The 18,361-nt window shown below is 41.5% G+C and overlaps 2 protein-coding genes across 4 annotated transcripts in view; one reads left to right on the forward strand and one right to left on the reverse strand.

Moving 5' to 3' along the window:
- FMO4 (flavin containing dimethylaniline monoxygenase 4) overlaps window positions 1–18,361 on the reverse strand; it is a 73,348-nt gene that overhangs the window by 27,123 nt on the left and 27,864 nt on the right. The gene's annotated exons all lie outside the window — the stretch shown is intronic.
- LOC116514525 lies at window positions 9,327–10,659 on the forward strand. The gene is made up of 2 exons (XM_032226102.1): window positions 9,327–9,550; window positions 9,897–10,659. Exons 1-2 carry the CDS (start codon window positions 9,438–9,440, stop codon window positions 10,456–10,458), a joined length of 675 nt encoding a protein of 224 aa, XP_032081993.1. The 5' UTR covers window positions 9,327–9,437; the 3' UTR covers window positions 10,459–10,659.

Genomic DNA, 18,361 nt, shown 5'->3' on the forward strand with positions numbered 1-18,361 from the left:
CAATTGTTCTTCATATTTTTATGCCCCTAATCATTTTTGTTGCTCTTCTCTGAACTCTTTCCAAAGTCTCAATATCATTTTTGTTTTGGGGTGACCAAAACTCCATCCAAGAAGGGTTACAAGCCATTTAGCATTAGCAGATAGTTGCTAGTAATAATAGACTGAAAGGAAGGCAGAAAGTTAAATGCTGTGGCAGCATAGTTCTTCTGTTATTTGTGTGTGAATTTGCAGCAGAGTCAGACCTACTCCTGGAAGATCTGCATGACTTTTCTTGCACTCCAAAGCATAAGTCTTTCTCCCATTCCTGTGTATTCTCTGCAAGCATCAGTTTTCTCTGGGGAGAAATCCAGACAGCATTTAGTAGGTGCTGGATTAATTTCCTTGACCTGGAGGAATATCGTATAGTCCAGTCTCAGCTTGAATGGATAACTGTGCCTTGACTATTTCTTCAGTTCAGTAGTTCTTCATTTGAGGATATGTCAGAGGAAGGCACGACAGTTCTAGATGAGCCACATCAAACAAATTGTATTTCACTTAGCATGATGTGTCAACTAACCTGAGAGGTAATTGATATGCTCAAAGACAAAGAGTGGTTTCTTAGTTTTGATTCTATTAATTATGAAAGCAAAGCGCTGATAAGTTCCTTCTTTTGTACATTTCCCTGCCTTTTTGAGTAGGGGAGTCCATAATGAAACTGTAGCAGGCACTTTTCGAGAAAGGCAAACCTAATTACATCCCATACATTTACATCACTAATCTACATGTATCTGTGCACATTTAGAAGTATGGTGAACTTATTCTGAATTTTGCAAAATAAAATCAAACAGAACTAGGAAAGGGTGCTGGAGAAGAGGAGTCGAAGTCACGATGACCTGACGTGCGAGCTCAATGCTCTGAGATCGCAGTTGACACTTTTGTCTCTGGGTGGTCCAAACAGATCTAGACCGTCCTGTAGAGATGGTGAACAGGAAGAATACATCTTGCTGATCACAGGGACATTGCAAATTCTCTGGATTGATCCAAGAGAAATTCTTCAAGCTGGTGACAAAAAATCCAGCCAAATGGCTGATGAGGTTGGGGCGGCTCCAAAATGGAAGGATATGGAAAGGGAAAGTATTTTCGGCTGTTGAGGAATTTTTACTGTTTTAAAAGTGACTGCATATAAAAAAACCTTAAAATTAATTTAAACTGGAGAACAGAAGAAATAAGCGGCGGAATTAAATTTGGACTGATTTTGAACACTGGGTTATCTTACTTTTTAAATGCTATTTTTACGGATGGAATTTATGTAAGCCTTTTAAAATGAACGGATTAAGTTTCCTTCTTCTATTTTTTTTCTTTGACTACTCTCCATAATCTATGGACTAAAACTCTCCTCTTTCATTACTGTGGGTGTTTTTCTAACTCATTTAAAAATCGGACCTTTTTTTAAAACTTGAAATACAAAAAGATTACAAAAAGAAACAAAGAAATGGTAACATTGTAATTTTGTAATGCTGCTTCTCAGAAGTTAGATATTTGTGTATTGGAAACAAAATACTTTTTTCACTGATTATCCTGGCTTGGCACTTCAAGGACTCACAGCTTGTTTATAGAGAGTGAAGAAAAACACACAGATGTCCCTTTGAAGTAGATTTTTAACCAGAGAAAAGTGAAATGTTATTGTGATGCTTAATTCTGCTAAAACCTTCTAAGCTAGAGTAGCAGTGTTTGTCAGCCAGAAATCATGGTGCAATTTCAACACCAGAGAGAAGTTTTAAATCTGCAAAAGATATTCTCAGAAATACAGAAATTATCAACTACAGATGAGAGGATAGAGAAGAAGTTGGATTACTTAGTGCATCTAACAGTAAAATATGATGGAGAAGTTGAAGATGTTCATCAAATGGAAAAAGTGGCAGTTAAAATCCAAAAAACCGAAGAGGAAAATGAATATAAAAAATTTAAAATTGCTGAGACATGGTGATTGGTTAGTTTCTGAAAATGGAAAGAGTGGAATACTGAAATAGGAATTAAATGGAGGGGAAACTTACCCCAAATGGGAAGATACAGAAGAGAAAAAAAAAGAATTTATGGTCTTAAAGAGAGAAATCTTATTAGCAATGTTTTGATAACACCAGTGACGTGCGGTCAGCTTTAAGCCTGGTGAGGCACTATTTAGACTTGTGGACTTCAACTCCCAGAATTCCACAGCCAGGCATGCTCAGTTCCGATTTAAAGCGACAGCATTTTTCCCCCTTCCAAAATAAGTTTTCCCATTCTTTTTCTTCTCCCTCCCCCTCCTTCCTCCCTCTCTCCCTCCCTTCCCCCTCTCTCAAACAGACCTCTAGGCTGGAGTACTGCAATGTGCTCTACATGGGGCTGCCCTTGAAGAGTATTCGGCGACTTCAGCTGGTCCAGAATGCAGCCACACGAGCGATCGTGGGTGCACGTCGATTCACCCACGTAACACCTATCCTCCGCGAGCTGCACTGGCTGCCTGTTGATCTCTGGGTGCGCTTCAAGGTGCTACTTGTCACCTACAAAGCCCTTCATGGTATTGGATCTGGGTATTTGAGAGACCGCCTACTGCCAATCACCTCCACTAGACCGATAAGATCGCATAGATTAGGCCTCCTCCGAATTCCATCAGCCAGCCAGTGTAGACTGGCAACTACTCGGAGGAGAGCCTTCTCAGTGGCTGCTCCGACCCTCTGGAACGAACTCCCCGTGGAGATCCGGACCCTCACCACCCTCCAGACCTTCCGCACCGCACTTAAAATCTGGCTATCCCGGCTGGCCTGGGGTTAATGATTCTAACCCCTACTAGAATTGTATGACTGTTGAGTTCTTAAATGATGTAATGTTTTTATGTTGTAAATTGTTTGTCCTTCCCCCACCCCTTTTGAAATGTGAGCCGCCCCGAGTCCCCCCAGAGAAAAGGGCAGCATACAAATAAAGTGAACTGAACTGAACTGAACTGAACAGACACACGCACACAGAGAACTTGGATCCCTCTCTCACTCACTCACTCTCAAACAAACACAAACACAGAAGTTGGATTGGATATATTTTCCAAAGGCTTGAAAGCAGCTCCTCTGCCATACCCCGCCCCCTCATTCCCCTGCTGCCTTCCAATCGGAGCCTTTGATTGCAGGTGAATCACGTTGCCTTTTCAAACTTGTAATCAGTGAAGCTGGGCTTATATACTTTTATCCAGCTGTGTGTGTGTGTGTGTGTGTGTGTGTGTGTGTGTTTGAAAAGGCAACATGGTTCTGCATGCAATCAAACTTTTTGAATTCCTCCCCCCTCCCCATACACGCAGCTTTTCCAGCTGTTTCAGAGAGGATTTCAACTCTGCTTTTGCCTGCCCTCATGAAAAGAAAAAAAAGCCTCTAAAAATGCCCTCTACAAAAGGCGAGAGAACACGTGCCTCCTTTGCCTAAGAAATTTTTCATCTTTTAACCCTTGCTTAACTCTGCTCAAGTGATCATAAAGCTAGAGTAAAGGAGGCCCGTAGTTCTCTCGCCTCCCACTGCAGTTAAGCACTAAGCAGAGTCATCCACTGTGACTCTGGCAGCAACTACCTCAGCCTTTTTCCTTTTAATTTTTCTTTCCTTTTCCTCATGATGCTGGTGAGGCCCCGCCTCCCCTGACTGCAAGTCCCTGTGATGATGATGTTGGGTAATGAAATGTCTGCAAGCAATAAACCCAGCTCAGAGAGCACTAAGGACTCTACATTTCAACCCTGAGATACAAAGATGATTCTCTTCCATTAGATCTCATCTTGCAAATTTAAACATGGGGGGAAATGTATTTTCTACAGTGTTTCCTGTGTGGCAAGTTGGTGATGTTCTTTCATTTTTTTTCAACAACCGGGATGATAAAATATTGAATTAAATTGAATTCTTCGGCTAAAGGGGATACAAAGGTGGATACAATTTTCCCAGGAAAACCTTCATGTAGGATTTTTTTCTTGTTTCTGCTGTTTCAAGTTTATAAAAATGCAAAAAAAGCAGATGAGACCACCACATATATGAGGAACCGTGTGGATTTCAGAGTAAAGGTTTGCCATTTGCCTTTGGTATTAGAACTATGATATCCTTATTTTGGTGACATGAGGGCACCTCTTGTCCCCCTTCATATTCAAAGGTGCCCATTTCCTGTGTGCCATATAAGGCTCACCCCTAGCACCCATCCACAGCTAGATAAAATATTAAGGGCCATGTCATGAAACACTGATTGTGATGACTTTGACTGCTACACATATATATATCCAGGATCCCAATCCTTGTGCTGAGGCGTTGAGTAGTTGAGGTGCTGAGTAGCGGAGGAGCTGAGGTGCTGAATTGCGGAAGTGTTGAGAAGCTAAGGTGCTGAAGTGCAGAGGTTCTGAAGTGCGGAGGTTCTGAGGTACTGAAGTACTGAAGTGCGGAAGTGCGGAAGTGCTGAAGTGCTGAGGTTCTGAGGTACTGAAGTGCTGAGGAACTGAGGTGCGGAGGTACTGAAGTGCTGAGGTGCTGAAGTTCTGAGGAACCGAAGTGCGGAGGTGCTGAAGTGCTGAGGTGCTGAAGTGCGGAGGTGTTGAGGAGTTAAGGTGCTGAAGTGCGGAGGTTCTGAAGTACGGAGGTTCTGAGGTGCTGAAGTGCTGAACTGCGAAAGTGCTGAAGTGCTGAGGTTCTGAGGTGCTGAAGTGCTTAGGCGCTGAAGTGCTGAGGAGCTGAGGTGCGGAGGTACTGAAGTGCTGAGGTGCTGACGTGCTGAGGAGCTGAAGTGCGGAAGTGCTGAAGTGCTGAAGTGCGGAGGTGTTGAGGAGTTAAGGTGCTGAAGTGCGGAGGTTCTGAAGTGCGGAGGTTCTGAGGTGCTGAAGTGCTGAGGTTCTGAGGTGCTGAAGTGCTCAGGCACTGAAGTGCTGAGGAGCTGAGGTGCGGAGGTTCGGAAGTGCTGAGGTGCTGAAGTGCTACAGATCTGAAGTGCGGAGGTGCTGAAGTGCGGAGGTGCTGAAGTGCGGAGGTGCTGAAGTGCTGACTTCTGAGGTGTTGACATTCTGAAGTGCTGAAGTGCTGAGGTTCTGAGGTACGGAAGTGCTGAGGAGCTGAGGTGCAGAGGTGCTGAAGTGCTGAGGAGCTGAAGTGCTGAGGAGGTGAAGTGCTAAGGTGCTGCTGAGGTGCTAACGTGTGGAGGACCAGCGGATCCGGGTAAGGACACACTTCTGGAATTATGGTCAAGTGGGTCACAGGTTACACTTCTAGAGCTGAGATGTCATTGCCAACCTTGCACCAAGCCTTGATGACATGTTTGCTTTCAGTATTTAGTGAAATTTGGGGGGAGGGGGCAGACACCTTGGTGGATGTCTGTAAAATCCTGTTGCCCATCCCCATTTTAAAGGCAGATAAATCATAGAATCAATAAAGAGTATCAAGAAGACCTATGCTATTTGTCGGCCTCTGTTCTGATCAAACTTTGAAGAAAAAAATCTGCAAACATCAATAGCTGAGCTTGTTTTGCATATGAAGCTCTCATCACTATTGCAAATTTTGTTGATGCAATTGTGATGTCATGCGACCTCCCAAAAAATGTACTGTGAGGCAGTAACTTGTTGGGATACCTTTGCAGATTGGCATTTGGGAACAAAGTGAGAACTTTTCCCACATACTAAATAAAAAAAATGTACCTCTAGAAATTGTTTTGAATTGTTTGGGTCCGTTGTGGTATGAAAGAGAAAAACGTTCTTTGAATTAAAAGGCTCTTCATGGGGAATATTGACGGCCAGTTATATAGATCATTTGAGATAGTTCACAGATCCATGGCTGCATCCCAGTGTTGGGATTCAGCCAGTCCGCCCCTATCCGGGAGAACCGGTTGTTAACTTTATGAGCAGTTCGGAGAACCAGTTGTTGGAAGAAACCTCCTTCCCCCCCCCCCACTTTACAGGGCTAATCCTGTAAGGAAGGCAGGAAGGAAGGAAACATTCTGCTGTTGTTTCTAGCCTAATATTTATTGCCCTCCTTACAGAAACTGCCTCTCTGGTTAACCCTAATTACATTGTAACAGCTAAGGTGAAGCCCCCATCGACCTGAGTGATATTGAGTTGGTCACACCCAAACAGTCACATGACCACTGAGCCTCACCTACCCAGCTGGTCATTAGGGCAGAAAACCGGTTGTTAAATTTTTTGAATCCCATCACTGCTGCATCCCCTACATTGTAGGATTTACATTTTTAAAGCAATGTTAGTTTTGATGTTACCTGTTATAATCTGTTAATGTTTTATTTCATTTAGCTGCCTAGTGTTGCCTTTAGGTCAGATGGGCCACATATAAATAGGAAAATTGAATTATGTGGGGTTTAGATAGGTAGGTTGTAGCTTCTAGAAACACTTGAAGGGGTGGAAATCGAATGGGGAACAGGAATGTCTCCCACATGTTGAATCGTCTATCCATCTGCTTTCATGAAAAAGATCATAAACTTCCCCTGTAAGTCATAGGAGATTGAAAAGTAGCTTAAGGTTATGGGACCTTATCAATTGGAATAGAAATGCCCAATATTTAGTTGAAAGAAAAAAAGGAAAGGGGAAACTGCTGGGGAGGGAAGGGCAACGCTTGTCCTAAAGGATCAGAGTAGAGGAATTTGAGGGCAAATGTAATTAACCAATCATGTCCTATTCTAGACATTGTCTCTCAAGTTTACATTCCAATTTTTGAAATAAAAATGCCAAAGCTATTCTGCCTTGTCACCTATTTCTTTACCTTCTAGTTTCCGTCACTGATTTTGCCATGGAAAACTATCGGTTGAGGAAATTAAGAAAAAAACTGAGGTGTCTCCAAAAAGAGGTAAGAGAAAATATTTGTTCATAGGCTGTCACAGTAAACGTGTGATGGAATCAGTGGTGGGATTCAGCCTGTCCACACGTATTCGGGAGAACCGGTGGTTAACTTTCTAAGCAGTTCGGAGAACCGGTGGTTGGAAGAAATCTTACTTTGGTTTTTTCCTCTTTACAGGACTAATCCTGTAAGGAAGGCAGGAAGGAAACTTTCTAGTGTTGTTTCTAGCCTAATCTTTATTGCCCTGCTTACAGAAACTGCCTCTCCGGTAAACCCTTATGACACTGTAACAGCTAAGGCGAAGCCCCCATCGACATGAGTGACATTGAGTTGGCCACGCCCACCTAGACACTTGACCACCAAGCCCTGCCCACCCAGCTGGTCATGAGGACAGAGAACCAGTTGTTCAATTGTTTGAATCCCACCACTGGATGGAATGTATAGAAATTTAAGAAAGACAGACAGGCAGATTAGGTAGTTAGAGACAGACAGACAGAATATTAATTATGGTTTCTGTTACGCCACGGTTAAGGCATCAACCTGCAAACTCAGAGACCGACATTTCTTGCCCCACTGTAGAAGCAAAGACAAGTGGGTCACCCTGAGCCAGTTAGCTTCTCTTAGCCCTAGGAAGAAAACAACATCGAATCACTTCTGAAAACCTTGCTAAGAAAACTGCAGGGACTCGTCCAGCCATTCCCAAAAATCATTAAAAATTGGGTCTTTGGTCATTGCAGGGAGAACGATCGAGACTTCCTCTTCTGTCATCTACCACCGAAGAACGGAGACCTGCTGAGGTATATAATGTATACTTGTAGCTCACCTTGGAATATATTTATGAGAAAAATGAAAAGAAATGATTTCTTCACAATTGGTAATTGTGAATAATGCATGTGCAGCATATTTTATAGAGTATATATGTTCGCTTTATATTTCTACTATATGGATGAAATCCATACACACACACATCTATTCAATACAAACTAGTTTATTTGTAATTTCTATTCAAGAATGGCAATTGTCAGAGTTCATGCTCATTCTTGGTTGGTTCCTTCTTTGCCACATTAGCTAGTTTCTTTGGCCACATACCACACCAATGGCGGTGAAATAAAATGTAGATGATTCAGATTTTGTTTGAACCACCGTGTTTTGCATTTCCTAAACAAATGAACTAACACTAAATCTTTCTTTTTCTATCCCGGTGTGAATAGCCTTTATTGCCTGCATTAAACATCTACAGCAATAAATCGGGAGTTGCACATTTGTGCTCATCTTGACATGCATGATTTTAATATGCACAAATATGCTTGTCTACACCCTAGACTTTTTTTTCCTAAAGAGGATGTTTCAACGAATATCTTCTTTACACTGACATGAGAGAATTTATGGAAAACAAATTCATGTAATTCTTCTCATGACCATGAAATGAAGGAAATTATGAAGCAAGCGTTTAAAATTCATTTTGTTCTTCATTCTTCACGGAACTGCCAGGTTTCCCGGAGTCCAGAAAAGCACATGGACCAGAACATCAGTTGAAAGATGCGTTCCCATCGGGTAAGCAACCTAGCATGGAAATATATTCCTGACTTGTGATGTATTTTGGCTTCTCTAGATTGTTCAGACAAAAAGTGAAAAATTGGAAGAAGATCTGAAGACAGTAACGAGCCAGAGTTATACGTAAGTCTTTGCATAGTTCATCACATCATTTTATAACCCTATTCAGTTCACACTTTTTTATACAACATTCATCATTTGTCCATTGGCAATGGGACGGGCCATTTTATGAAACAAGTGATGGAAAATTATATTCTAGTAAAGCTTGGGAAAAAAGGGTGGAATTTGTTGTAATTGTATCAAAAGGTTGATAATTCAAGTAAAAAAAACAAAACCCCAAGGGCCTAATTTCTCTCTGGTCTTCATAATTTGCAGAAAGACAATGGAAATATTCAAACTCCTGTCAGAAAAAAAGGAGCTCAGAGTCCAAATTCAGGACCTAATCCAGAGAAACCACCAGCTGGCCGAAGAGTACAAGGATTACAGAGAAAACTTGAGCAGGTTAAAAGATTTAGATAGCCACCCTGACTTTCTCTTCCTTTCTCAGCTATTTCAATTAGTTTTAATTTTAAACAAGTTTTATAATTCAAATAAAAAAACCTAAGGGAGCTAATTACACTTTGCTCTTGATATTTTACAGAAAACTCAGTTCAGAGGAACTTGGGCAGCTGGAGAAACTGAGGCAAGAGAACCAGAGACTCCGCTGCGAGGCTCAGAAAGAAGCTGCAGAGAAAGCAGAGCTCCTCCGGGAGAATAAGGATCTCAAAGAAGAACTTAATAGGTGAGAAATATTTAGATAGCGATTTGACTTTTTCTTTCAAATTCAGATTTATTTATTAATTCCCTTAGGCCAGATATAATGGATAAAAGAAGTATTCCATTCATGTATGTATGTATGTATGTATGTATGTATGTATGTATGTATGTATGTATGTATGTATGCATGTATGTATGTATGTATGACTGAGTAAGAGAAGAGCAATAGTTATAATAGAATACAATAATACTTAATAATTCAAGTAATAAATTAAGAGGGCTAATATCTCTCTGGTCCTCATAATTTACAGAAAGAGAGCAGTGATGTCAAAACTGACTGTTGAATGTGAAGAGCTGCGAAACAAAACAGAGATTCTGACGTTTAAAAATATCAAACTTAACGATGAGAAAGAGGCGTACGAAGAAATACTGTGCAGGTGAGAAATGTTTCGATAGACACCACAAACTATTTCTTCCAGAATTTCATATTAGGGTCTCCTTATCTTAGAAAGCTTGGAAAAACCTGACATTCTTCTTACTTTAGAAAGAAATTAACAAACTGTGGCTCTTATACTTTCACATATACAAATCTAGGAGTTAGTCTCATGGAATGGGAAGATAGGTATAGAGGAGACTTTTCAATCTCCATCCCCCGGTGCCCAACAATATTCATAAACTTTCAGAGTGAGAGTTTCCTGACATCAAAGAAGTTCCCGTTATTTTAACTAAGAATACTTTGTTGTTGGCGCAGATTCACAGCTAACATTCTGATTTTTTTTCCAGAGAGGAACTACAGAGGATAAGCCGCTGCACCTTATTGACACACGGAGACCAGAAGGAAGACAAGACAGGAGCTCAAGAGAAAATGAAGCCTCAGATGGTGGAACATCAATTGAACCATCAATGGCTTAAAGCTTCAGTAGACAGAATTAAAAAATCTAAGGAACCCGGGTCAAATCTTCTGAGGTGGCTGCAGAAATCTCTCAAACTTTTAAAAGAGGATTCCTCTGAACGGTCAAAACATACCCTGCCAGAATGGCTTAAAGCATCTGCCACCAACCTCCCGGAGGAATGTCCTAAGGCAGCCAGGGAGGGTGTGAATGATTGGCTAGAAGAATCAATTAATCATCTCCAGGAAAAAGGGCCAGAAACGTGCGAGTTAGATGTGGAGGGATGGCTTCAAGCATCCATTATAGGAATTCAACATCTTCAAAAGTTCAGGTCAGAGTCACGTGGAAGCCGGAAAAAAAAGGGATGGCTTGCAGAACCAATAGAAAACCCGAAGAAGAAGACTTCCTGTGGTGACGTCACCATGCTTAGGGTGGAGGGAAGGAAGTTCTCCTAACTCTAACTCCTTTGTTTGGGCTCTTTTTTGAGCACTGTTGATCCTGAAGGGGTCAACAGATTAAAGGGGATACTCTGTAGATGCTGGGGTGATAAGGCAAATCCCGCCACGGATAGGAGAAACCCCCTAAACAGACAAGGAGATATCCTACAAAAGTTCAAGTCAGAGTCTCGTGGAAGCCAGGAAAAAAAGGGATGGCTTGAAGCCTCTATTAAAAGCATTCGTGATCTACAGAAGTCCAGATGAGAAGGTTTGAAAAAATTGGAATTTTGTTGCCTTTTAAAAGTGACTTTGATTTGCCTGCAATATTGTTTGAGTGTTAGAAGAAATTGTAAAAAGAATGTTTTTTTCTTTTTGTTGAACTTTGATAATCAGCTGTTAGAGGTCTCCCTCATCTTGGTACCCAAAATAACAGTTGAGACCCCATCTACTGGCCAAAGAAGATACTGTATTATTATATGGTTGGAAAGAACCTTGAAAAGAAATGAGTTGATATGAAAAAAAGAAAAGAAAAGTCAGGAATGATAAGAAGAGAAAGAAAGTGAAAGGAAAACAACTTCTGGAAGGCCTTCTTTTTGTTTCCCCTTTTTTATCTACTTGTTTTTTGGCGGCAAAAGTCCAGTCAGAGTCTTGAGAAAGCCTACGGAAGAGATGCTTTGAAAAATCAATAGAGAACCTCAAGAAGCAATGTTCTGAAGGAACCATGGAAAATATATTTCAATGGCTTCAAGGATCCTTAGAAAGCTTTGCATTTTCTGAAGAACCTATACCACTTCTTCAAAAATGGCTTCAGCAATCCCTGAAAAACTTGGAAAAGGTCCCACAACATACAAAATAGATGCCAACAATGGCTTGAAGAATCTCTAAACAGCTTCAAAGAGGAAGGACCGTGAAGCATCCCATCTAGCTCCTCAGGAATGGCTTGAAGCATCTATTAAGGACATCCAGGATCTCAAATAATCTAAGGAATCAAAAATAAGCATGGGAAAGACGAAGGAGAGAGTGATTTGGGTAGAACCTGCTTGCTCTGAAAGAAACTGAAGGATGAACCCTTGTCATCAACAATCTTAACTATTGTGGACTTACATTTGGGTGCTCCACATATCCCGGCTGATTCTACTCTGATAGGAGGTCTTTATGGTCACCCTGGAGAGGTAGCGAAGAAGCGAGGGATTACTTGTTGTTTCCGGGAGAAAAGCAGCTCTCCTGCTTGTTCCCAGGAGCCCTCCCGACGGGTGGAGAAGAAGGACAGCCGTTATGACTGGAATAAAGCTGGAGCAACCGAGCTGGAGTGGTGTGTGAAAAGAGGATTGGAACTGGGTGAGAAGTTTTTCAAATTAGAGACCCACCTAAATAAAAGAAGTTTTAAAAGTCTCCAAAGTGGCAACTTAATACACGGAGATAAATTATAAGACCCAAAAGAGAAATCACATTTGGATGGAAGAATATGAAGTTTTACGATATAGAAAGACTGAATTGGAATTTTGTTGCCTTTTAAAAGTGACTTTGATTTGCCTGCAATATTGTTTGAGTGTTAGAAGAAATTGTAAAAAGAATGTTTTTTCTTTTTGTTGAACTTTGATAATCAGCTGTTAGAGGTCTCCCTCATCTTGGTACCCAAAATAACAGTTGAGACCCCATCTACTGGCCAAAGAAGATACTGTATTATTATATGGTTGGAAAGAACCTTGAAAAGAAATGAGTTGATATGAAAAAAAGAAAAGAAAAGTCAGGAATGATAAGAAGAGAAAGAAAGTGAAAGGAAAACAATTTCTGGAAGGCCTTCTTTTTGTTTCCCCTTTTTTATCTACTTGTTTTTTGGCGGCAAAAGTCCAGTCAGAGTCTTGAGAAAGCCTACGGAAGAGATGCTTTGAAAAATAAATAGAGAACCTCAAGAAGCAATGTTCTGAAGGAACCGTGGAAAATATATTTCAATGGCTTCAAGGATCCTTAGAAAGCTTTGCATTTTCTGAAGAACCTATACCACTTCTTCAAAAATGGCTTCAGCAATCCCTGAAAAACTTGGAAAACGTCCCACAACATACAAAATAGATGCCAACAATGGCTTGAAGAATCTCTAAACAGCTTCAAAGAGGAAGGACCGTGAAGCATTCCATCTAGCTCCTCAGGAATGGCTTGAAGCATCTATTAAGGACATCCAGGATCTCAAATAATCTAAGGAATCAAAAATAAGCATGGGAAAGACGAAGGAGAGAGTCATTTGGGTAGAACCTGCTTGCTCTGAAAGAAACTGAAGGATGAACCCTTGTCATCAACAATCTTAACTATTGTGGACTTACATTTGGGTGCTCCACATATCCCGGCTGATTCTACTCTGATAGGAGGTCTTTATGGTCACCCTGGAGAGGTAGCGAAGAAGCGAGGGATTACTTGTTGTTTCCGGGAGAAAAGCAGCTCTCCTGCTTGTTCCCAGGAGCCCTCCCGACGGGTGGAGAAGAAGGACAGCCGTTATGACTGGAATAAAGCTGGAGCAACCGAGCTGGAGTGGTGTGTGAAAAGAGGATTGGAACTGGGTGAGAAGTTTTTCAAATTAGAGACCCACCTAAATAAAAGAAGTTTTAAAAGTCTCCAAAGTGGCAACTTAATACACGGAGATAAATTATAAGACCCAAAAGAGAAATCACATTTGGATGGAAGAATATGAAGTTTTACGATATAGAAAGACTGAATTGGAATTTTGTTGCCTTTTAAAAGTGACTTTGATTTGCCTGCAATATTGTTTGAGTGTTAGAAGAAATTGTAAAAAGAATGTTTTTTCTTTTTGTTGAACTTTGATAATCAGCTGTTAGAGGTCTCCCTCATCTTGGTACCCAAAATAACAGTTGAGACCCCACCTACTGGCCAAAGAAGATACTGTATTATTATATGGTTGGAAAGAACCTTGAAAAGAAATGAGTTGATATGAAAAAAAGAAAAGAAAAGTCAGGAATGATAAGAAGAGAAAGAAAGTGAAAGGAAAACAATTTCTGGAAGGCCTTCTTTTTGTTTCCCCTTTTTTATCTACTTGTTTTTTGGCGGCAAAAGTCCAGTCAGAGTCTTGAGAAAGCCTACGGAAGAGATGCTTTGAAAAATAAATAGAGAACCTCAAGAAGCAATGTTCTGAAGGAACCGTGGAAAATATATTTCAATGGCTTCAAGGATCCTTAGAAAGCTTTGCATTTTCTGAAGAACCTATACCACTTCTTCAAAAATGGCTTCAGCAATCCCTGAAAAACTTGGAAAAGGTCCCACAACATACAAAATAGATGCCAACAATGGCTTGAAGAATCTCTAAACAGCTTCAAAGAGGAAGGACCGTGAAGCTTCCCATCAAAGTCCTCAGGAATGGCTTGAAGCATCGATTAAGGACATCCAGGATCTCAAATAATCTAAGGAATCAAAAATAAGCATGGGAAAGACGAAGGAGAGAGTGATTTGGGTAGAACCTGCTTGCTCTGAAAGAAACTGAAGGATGAACCCTTGTCTTCAACAATTTTAACTATTGTGGACTTACATTTGGGTGTTCCACATATCCCGGCTGATTCTACTCTGATAGGAGGTCTTTATGGTCACCCTGGAGAGGTAGCGAAGAAGCGAGGGATTACTTGTTGTTTCCGGGAGAAAAGCAGCTCTCCTGCTTGATCCCAGGAGCCCTCCCGACGGGTGGAGAAGAAGGACAGCCGTTATGACTGGAATAAAGCTGGAGCAACCGAGCTGGAGTGGTGTGTGAAAAGAGGATTGGAACTGGGTGAGAAGTTTTTCAAATTAGAGACCCACCTAAATAAAAGAAGTTTTAAAAGTCTCCAAAGTGGCAACTTAATACACGGAGATAAATTATAAGACCCAAAAGAGAAATCACATTTGGATGGAAGAATATGAAGTTTTACGATATAAAAAGACTGAATTGGAATTTTGTTGCCTTTTAAAAGTGACTTTGATTTGCCTGCAATATTGTTTGAGTGTTAGAAGAAATTGTAAAAAGAATGTTTTTTTCTTTTCTTTGAACTTTGATAATCAGCTGTTAGAGGTCTCCCTCATCTTCATACCCAAAATAACAGTTGATACCCCACCTACTGGCCAAAGAAGATACTGTATTATTATATGGTTGGAAAGAACCTTGAAAAGAAATGAGTTGATATGAAAAAAAGAAAAGAAAAGTCAGGAATGATAAGAAGAGAAAGAAAGTGAAAGGAAAACAATTTCTGGAAGGCCTTCTTTTTGTTTCCCCTTTTTTATCTACTTGTTTTTTGGCGGCAAAAGTCCAGTCAGAGTCTTGAGAAAGCCTACGGAAGAGATGCTTTGAAAAATCAATAGAGAACCTCAAGAAGCAATGTTCTGAAGGAACCGTGGAAAATATATTTCAATGGCTTCAAGGATCCTTAGAAAGCTTGGCATTTTCTGAAGAACCTATACCACTTTTTGAACAATGGCTTTAGGAATCCTTGAAAAACTTGGAAAAGGTCCCGAAACATACAAACAAGATGCCAAAAATGGCTTGAAGTATCTCTAAACAGCTTCAAAGAGGGAGGACCGCAAAGCATCCCATGTAGGTCCTCAGGAATGGCTTGAAGCATCTATTAAGGGCATCCAGGATCGCAAATAATCTAAGGAATCAAAAACAAGCATGGGAAAGACGAAGGAGAGAGTCATTTGGGTAGAACCTGCTTGCTCTGAAAGAAATTGAAGGATGGATGGATGGCTTCAAAGATCTTTAGCAAGTTCCAGACAGCCTGGTTCTACTGCATCCATAACAGATATGCAAGTATAGCTACAATCATCTCTGCAAAAACTCAGTCAAGAGTCCCCAGAAGAAGCCAGAAACAATCTGGAGGAATGGCTCTAGTAATCCAGAGAAAATGCCCTGAAGAATCCAAGCAATAGGTGAATGAGTAGTTTGAGATACCCTTAAATGACTTCCATGAGGGAGGGCCTGAAACTCCCCATCCATTCCATCTTGATATATACTTGTCTCTCATTTCTGCTGCTTCTAGTGTTACTGCGATCAAGATGATTAAATGAACAAACTGGAAATGAATCAGCAAGTATTTATTCTTTTGGTTTTCCAGAACTTACTGGGCCTTTATGGAGTGAGTGACATACTGTTTTAGTAATGGACTACGGTATTCCAACATAGCAATAGCAATAGCAACAGCAGTTAGACTTATATATCGCTTCATAGGGCTTTAAGCCCTCTCTAAGCGGTTTGCAGAGTAGCATATCGCCCCCACAGTCTGGGTCCTCATTTCACCCACCTCGGAAGGATGGAAGGCTGAGTCAACCTTGAGCCGGTGAGATTTGAACCGCTGAACTGCAGATAGCAGTCAGCTGAAGTGGCCTGCAGTACTGCACCCTAACCACTGTGCCACCTCGGCTGTTACATGAGCTTCATAACCAATGAACCCTTGTCATCAAGAATTTTGATTATCTAGATGCTCCCTTAAGTTGGGTGGGGGGATAAAAGAAAGAGAGTGGAGGGAAAAAGAAAGAGGAAATATGGAGAGATTGTTATGGAGGAAGGAAAGGAAATAAGGAATCCAGAGAAAATGCCCTGAAGAAATCGTGCAATATGAGAAGCAGTAGCATGAGGTCTGCGATCAAGATGACTAAATGAACAAACTGGAAATGTATCAGCAAGTATTTATTCTTTGGGTTTTCCAGAACTTCTTGGGCCTTTTTGGAGCGAGTGGCAAACTGTTTTCTTAATGGACTATGGTACTACAACATGAGCTTCATAATCAAGGAACAGTTGTGATTATCTAGATGCTGCCTTGAGTTGAGTGGGAGGATAAAAGAAAGAGAGAGGAGGGAAAAAGGAAAAGGAAATATGGAGAGATTGATATGGAGGAAGGAAAGGAAATAAGGGCCAAAGAACAAGCACAATTTATGCCAAAATGCCAAGAATGGATAGACAACAGTAGAGCACAGAGAAACAAAGCTTTGAAAGTGAAAAGGAATGACCCAAAATCAGGAGGGTCCCTTGACTGCAGCATTGCCGGCATAACAATTCATCTTATGGGGAAGGGAAGAGGTGCATTATCAGGAAACCTCTCAAGACTTCCATGCGCGTCAGACAGTTACAGACCATGGTCTGGTCCACAGTCTGGGCTATACACTCAGGGCTTTTGAGTATCATCATTACTATAGGCGGTTATGGGGTTCCCAGCAGCTGGACGGAGATCCTTGGACCTGAAGGTGTGGCAGCATGAACGGATTTCCAGAAAAATTGCAGACTACGGGAATCCTTTCAGCAGTTCCCAAAACACTGCACAGCCGTTTGCACTACTCAGGTGATCCTGAGGATCAGGCAAACATCCAAGTGGTCTCACCAACTCTCTAAAAAAATGCAAATGACCAGCTGTCTGCAAGGAATATCAATCCTTTCCTTCCCACCATCCAATCAGAGCTGAAGAAGCTTCTTGGATGAGGAGGGAAACATCTTCTAAGACTTGATTGGTTCTTCTATTTAATTTGCCTTCTGCAGGTACTTAATAAAGCCTGAAATCTCCTTGTTAACTGGTGTGTTCATTGTGTTTGGATATCTTATCTCATTTATCCGGTCCCTGGGCCGTTGCCTGATACTTGGCGAAAAACACACAGACAGACAGACACATAAACATATCTGATTTATCATATCAAATGTATTTCCTTTCAATAACAAAGTAAATTTACAATCAAACAAAGGAGACCTTAAAAACTTTCAGAAGCAATTGTGGCAAGAGACCAGAATCTCTGGTAAAACAGTCTCTCACCAGAAATCAACTGTACCCATAACGTATCTGGGTCGGTCCACCAGAATGGGCCTGGCCTTGCGTGGGCAGCCCGAAGCAGGCTGCAGCACTACCAAACCATCAAGTAACATTATGGCAAATGCCAAGGATAGGAAGCTTTGCTTGGTTTTCTGCCCAGTGACCTCCCTGTCTGAGGAAAGATGGTGGAGAGAAGCAGAAGCCCCTTGCTTCTTGGTCTGTGAGGGAAGAACCCAGGCTCTGCTCTCTCCACGGAGTGCATCGTCTCCATGCCTGGAGCAGCCTTCCTCCCAAGACGTTTTTCTAGAAACCAGAGTTCTGGGCTGGCTTGCTGATTCCACAGCAAAGACAGCTAGTATTTGGGCACCAGGAAAGAAAGCCGTCTGTTCCTTTCATTCTAGGTTAAGCTGAAAGAAAAGAGCTCACAAAGGGCCACATAATACTGTACTACACCCTCTCCTGCCAAATGACCTCACCTCTACTGTTGGGATTAAAAAGGAGCAGCAACAAACCCTGGACACTCAGACCCTGCTATTCATATGCTTGCACAGAGCTTGGAGGCTTTGCATTTCACCATAGGGAGGAACGGGGTCCACCCACCTCAACCCTGGCTCTCAGTGGGGTAAGCGCTCCCCAAGAGACAGCCGCTAGGCAGTTTGGGTTTTCTCTGGACTCACAACTATTGTTCCAGGAACGGCTGGTAACTGCCTTTGCACAGAGCTATCTCCTGCAGCCATGCTTGGACTGAGAGGAATGCTCCCAGTCTGTCACAAATTGGTCCTTTCACAGTTGGAGTCATGCAACGGGCTGTACAGGTAGTCCTGCTGTGGAAACTTTCTGGTTGAAAGGGATGAAACAAAGCAGACACATGGTAGACATTGAGAAATCCTCAATCGTTTTTGGAATCATTTCTTGAAATGGTGTGACTAGCCATTGTTGCAGAAAGAACTCCAGCCACTGAGACGCTCTCATGACCTGCAATGGTTCTACTCCATCACACTCTAGAGTCAAAGAACTTTTGGTATAATGAACATAGTAGAAGCATTCCTAAAGTCCAACCAAGAGGTTTTCAGGTGTTCTGGTTGTTCTGAAATTAGTAAAAAGGGAAATAATGTTTCAATGGTTTTCTAGCCCAAGCTCCAGTATCACATCATAGT

Source organism: Thamnophis elegans, chromosome 11, assembly GCF_009769535.1.
Source record: "Thamnophis elegans isolate rThaEle1 chromosome 11, rThaEle1.pri, whole genome shotgun sequence".
In the NCBI taxonomy this organism is placed as follows: domain Eukaryota; kingdom Metazoa; phylum Chordata; class Lepidosauria; order Squamata; family Colubridae; genus Thamnophis; species Thamnophis elegans.

Excerpts from the sequence above, each read along its gene's own strand:
- LOC116514525 (XM_032226102.1), top strand. The coding sequence starts at position 9,438 with ATGTCAAAACTGACTGTTGAATGTGAAGAGCTGCGAAACAAAACAGAG. Across the intron at positions 9,551-9,896 it reads TACGAAGAAATACTGTGCAG|AGAGGAACTACAGAGGATAA; the intron begins GTGAGAAATGTT and ends TTTTTTTTCCAG.